The sequence below is a fragment of the Berghia stephanieae genome, chromosome 11 (assembly GCF_034508935.2).
Source record: "Berghia stephanieae isolate SIO BIC M18660-M18661 chromosome 11, UCSD_Bste_1.3, whole genome shotgun sequence".
Classification (NCBI taxonomy): Eukaryota; Metazoa; Mollusca; class Gastropoda; order Nudibranchia; family Aeolidiidae; genus Berghia; species Berghia stephanieae.
In genome coordinates, this window is record NC_088370.1 from 11,246,879 (window position 1) to 11,252,460 (window position 5,582).

At 35.6% G+C, this 5,582-nt stretch overlaps 1 protein-coding gene across 1 annotated transcript; it reads right to left on the reverse strand.

Moving 5' to 3' along the window:
• Positions 1-1,502: 1,502 nt before the first annotated feature.
• On the reverse strand, positions 1,503-5,096 carry LOC144956554 (tubulin alpha chain-like). Its single transcript, XM_078887129.1, has 2 exons — positions 4,705-5,096; positions 1,503-3,166 (listed from the first exon to the last, which is right to left on the reverse strand). The coding sequence occupies exons 1-2, from the start codon at positions 4,705-4,707 to the stop codon at positions 1,805-1,807; spliced, it is 1,365 nt and encodes a 454-aa protein (XP_078743255.1). The 5' UTR covers positions 4,708-5,096; the 3' UTR covers positions 1,503-1,804.
• Positions 5,097-5,582: the final 486 nt, after the last annotated feature.

Genomic DNA, 5,582 nt, shown 5'->3' on the forward strand with positions numbered 1-5,582 from the left:
CGCGGATGGCAAAAACAATAACAAAGGCCTGAGTGACGCCATCTGCATACTATCTATAAAAGTTCATGGTTACACACAGTTTTGTGTGTTGGACCGTTATACTTCCGGATGGCAATGTTATGAGCTTCTTAGCCAAGCGCATACTATCTATAACATAACGATGGCTACGGCTGAGGTGCATTGTAATAATACTAATAATAATAATAATAATAATAATAATAATAATAATAATAATAATAATAATAATAGTAATACTATTACTACTACTACTATTACTACTACTACTACTACTACTACTACTACTACTACTACTACTACTACTACTACTACTTCTACTACTACTACTACTACTACTACTACTACTACTACTAATAATAATAATAATAATAATAATAATAATAATAATAATAAAATTAATAATAATAATTGTAATAATAATGGCAATACTACTACTACTACTACTACTACTACTACTACTACTACTACTACTACTACTACTACTACTACTACTACTACTACTCCTACTACTACTACTACTACTACTACTACTACTACTACTACTACTACTACTAATAATAATAATAAAAATAATAATAATAATAATAATAATAATAATAATAATAATAATAATAATAATAATAATAATAATAATAATAAATAAAATAATAATAATAATGATAATAATATGACTGTGTAGTTGTAATCCGGCTTACCCTATTTATCTATGTTTGAGCTCTGTGTTCATGTTTGCAAGTCATATAGCCGATCCCAGTTATGAGCTATAAATTGTATGTTAACATCGAATTTTGGTACTAATAATATAGAATGCTTTGCTTTGGAGTTTCTTTACACCAATGAACATTACAACAATGAAACCGTGGCAATTTGAGTTGTCAGTCAAGAAAGAGTACATGTCGAGTTTGAGTGTTTTCAATGAATCTGTGATAAAAACAATAACAAAAAAACCCAAAAAAACAAAAACCAAACAAAAAAACAAAAAAACAACAAAAACAAACAAAAGCAAACAATAAAAAAACACACACACACACACAAAACACAACACACAAACACACACACCCACACACTCACACATCCACCCACCCACACACACATACACACACACACACACACACACACACACAATTAAATGCTGCCATGTTGGTAACCGATTAAGAATTGATGGGATCAGCCGACGTGTAACTTACGTACAGTAGCTGCTGGAATCCACCACATCGAATTCCAGCACGCTCCGCAATACGATACACACGTTGGAGCTGGGTGACCGAATGTATTGATTACCTACCATGAGCATCGAATTTCGGCACACTCAGATTCCAGCACGCTTTTTGGCTTCTCACGAGAGCGCGATAGAATTTAGCGAATACTGTATTTACAAGTCTGACATCCCAAATTGTTATGGTCATTGGCCAAGAACCCCCCCCCCCCCCCCCCCAAAAAAAAAAAAAAAAAAAAAAAAAAAAAAATAAACAACCAAAAAAACCCAACAAAAAAACAAACAAAAACAAAAAAGAAACCAAGTACAAAAAAACAAACAAAAAAAAACAAAAAAAAAAAACAAACAAAAAAACAAAACAAAACAAAGCCCCAACAACATTCGGCTATCAGACCTCCAAACTTGTGCACACTGGGCTAACCCCATGTCAATACGATTTTTTCTATGTTTTCTGTACTCACAAATAAATATGTAAATTGTTAAAAGAAAAGTTAGCCTCTACGGCTTATTTTATTTTTAAAAAGTTTTATAGAGAGCTGAATTAGTGTAAAGGGACAATTTTAGATCAGTTTAATATTTTTCCTTAGTACTCTCCTCTTCATTTTCCTCCTCATCAATCGCAGTTTCAATACCGACCTCGTTGTAATCACTTTCCAGGACTGCCAAATTCTCACGAGCTTCAAAAAACTCCCCTTCCTCCATTCCTTCTCCCACGTACCAGTGTACGAAGGCCCGCTTGGCGTACATGAGGTCAAACTTGTGGTTCAGTCTGGCCCAAGCCTCAGCGATAGCTGTGTTGTTACTCAACATACACACGGCCCGTTTGGTCGCTGCCTGGTCCCCCCCCGGCACGACGGTTGGTGGCTGGTAGTTGATGCCGACCTTGAACCCGGTGGGACACCAATCTACGAACTGAATGGATCTCTTCTTTTTGATGGAAGCGATGGCGGCATTGATATCCTTAGGAACAATGTCGCCTCTGTACAAGAGACAACAGGCCATGTATTTGCCGTTACGGGGATTGCACTTCACCATTTGGTTGGCGGGTTCGAAGCAGGCATTGGTGATATCTGGGACGGATATCTGCTCTCGACAAGCCTTTTCAACGGTGAGTAATGGAGCGTAGCTTACCATTGGAAAGTGGATCCGTGGATATGGAACCAAGTTAGTTTGAAACTCGTTAAGGTCCACATTCAAGGAACCATCAAACCGCAGCGACGCGGTTATGGATGATACAATTTGTCCGATAAGACGATTAAGGTTTGTGTAAGTTGGTCTTTCAACATCGAGATTTCGTCTACAAATGTCGTAAATGGCTTCGTTGTCAACCATAAAAGTACAATCCGAATGCTCTAAAGAGCGTGCTGTCAGGACAGAGTTGTATGGTTCCACTACAGCGGTAGAAATATGCGGTGCAGGATAAATGGCGAATTCTAATTTGGATTTCTTGCCATACTCTATCGAGAGTCGCTCTAGCAGGAGAGAACTGAATCCTGATCCGGTGCCGCCTCCAAAACTGTGAAACACAAGAAAACCCTGAAGGTTCGTGGAAGCTTCTGTGAGTTTTCGGACGCTATCAAGCGCTTGGGAAATGTGTTCCTTGCCAACTGTGTAATGCCCTCGAGCAAAGTTATTTGCAGCATCCTCTGTGCCAGTTAGTAGCTGCTCCGGGTGGAATAAAGAACGATAGGCTCCCGTGCGTACCTCGTCAATGACAGAAGGTTCTAGGTCAACGAAAAGAGCACGGGGTACATGCTTGCCACCGTCGGTCTCGCTGAAGAAAGTGCTGAACGATTGGTCACCTCGAGCCCAGGTTGGATCTGAAGCTAGCATTCCATTGGCTGCGATCCCGTGTTCAAGACAATACAGTTCCCAGCATGCATTGCCTATTTGGACTCCTGCTTGGCCGGTATGTATAGAGATACATTCACGCTGTTGATTAAAAAACAAAAACAATTTGAAAATTATTAGTAATCGTTTGAAAGAAAAACAAAAAACAAAAAGAAAGCAGTTTGAGTTACACTGCTCTACAATATTATTATGACAAGTTATCAATTCGGCAAAAAAAAAAACAAAAAAAAAAAAAACCTTTTTGAAACATCTGCTCCGAATTCAGTGTTCCAATGCCATGCGCTTTCCGATCGTTTCCACACTGAGCACAATTGGGCGATGTTGTAAAAATTGCACCCCCCCCCCCCAATATAAAAGCAACAAAAAACACACAAAAAAACCCCCAACACAAACACACAAAAAACAAAAACAAATCAAAACAAACACCCTCCCAATAAAAACAAACAAACAAATCAACAGAACCCATACCCCCCCCCCCCAAATTTAAACAAACAACGCCCCCCCCCCCCCCCAAAAAAAAAAAAAAAACAAAATAAAAAAACAACACAAAACAACCCACCCCCTCCCAAGGATACCAAAAACAAAAAGGACACCCTCCCCAAATTGAGCTATTACATCCAATGAATGTGCTCAAAGAGATATACAAAGTGTCCCAAGCCAAGTTAACACGCACAATAAACCAAGGAGCGCTGTTAAAGGCGCTGTTAAATTTCTCCCGACAGAAACAAGGTTGCTTGTTACCCGTGGACTCAACTTTGGTCAGTCTGCTAGCAGCGCGTCGAAAGCTTTATGGCCTAGTACCAGAGAATAACGATAAAGAAAATGAAGTTATAGAAAGTAAAAGAAAAATAAATAAAAGCAGTCATTAAGGGGAGAATAAGGATTTGTTCATATAGCTATTACAGTATGATATGATAATAAAAGAATAAGAAAAAAAACACAACAAAATACAAAAAAAAAAAAAACATCAAAAAAAAATAAAATAAAACAACAGCCCCCCCCCCAAAAAAAAACCCCAACAAAACAACAACAATAAAGAACACAAATAAAAGCAAAACAGCTTAAACTTTTAAAGAAGCGAGTACCATTGAAAGGCGAAACCATTTTGATTTAATATAAAAAGAAAACAACAACAACAAAAACAAACAAAAAAAAAGAAAGAAAAGAAATAAAAAAATAAAAACACCAACACCCACCCACTCCAAAAGACAAAAAAAAAACAAACAAAAAAAAAACATAAAATAAAAACAAAGCAACAAGCAAAACAACAAACAAACCGAAAAACAAAGCAACACAAAAAACAAAAGACCCCGCTCCTTTTTTTTCAAAACAAAAAACAAAACAAAAAAACAAACAAAACAAAAACAAAACAGAACAAAACAAGACAAAATAACCGAACAAAACAACAAAAACATTAAAAAACTAACAAAACAAAAAAACCCAAAAAAATTAGAATTAAAAAACCCCCCAAAAAAACCAAAAAAATACTTTTTGCTCTTTGCCTAAAATTAAAGGCCAAAAGAAAAGAAAAAATACCGGAGTATAACACACCCATAAATAAATTTCAAATTTAAAACTTAAAACATATGTAAACAAAAAATGCAAAGAGTGCTACATACCATGGTTGCAGATGGGCTTTATATCAATGTTGTATGCGGGTACAATAATTTTAAATATAATAATAATAAGAATAATAGATAATATAATGAAAAATTGAAACACAAAATTGGCTATATTAATAAGGATGCCTTTCCATGAATGTAAAGTTTATTAAAACAACCCCTTACAAGCCATTGAAATGTAGTGGAATGGGGATAATTGACTTTTAAAAAATTTTTTAAATGTTATCTATGGTTCATATCTGGTGCATGCCAGATAACTTTCATATGAAACAACCACCACGGTGTATCTACATGCCAAAGTTGAAAAGGTAAAAAAAAAAATAATTTAAAACTCAAAGTTTTAATTTAAAGACATTTTGATTTTAAACACATTTAAATTTCAGTAATTTAACTCACTCAACCCTAACACCACTATATCCGTAGTATACCAGGGGTTACTTTTTACCCCATGCCCATTTATGACGTTTTTATGAGACAAATTTTAGGCGTAGTATCAAACCTAATATTTTTAGTTTTTACATGTTAATGATAGTTGAATAAAACTATGTACATGCTAATTTTTCATACATTTTTTTCCAATTTTGAAAAGTAGCGAAAATCTCTAGGATTGAGTGAGTTAATAGGCGACTCGTCCGTTTCAAATGCAGTTTGTGATTAAACAATATGGGGCAAAGTCAAAAAAATTCTAAGGACACTTGATATTATTACCGACAAATTATATAAATCTATTTATAACATTCACCACCGAGATAACTATTTTGATCATTTTCATTTATAAAAACGTGAAGTTCGAAGCTGTTCAAGGGCTGGATGTATGTCTCATCTCATGTAGTTCCATATCTGAAGCAGACGTCGGAGGTCATCTTCCGCCAAGC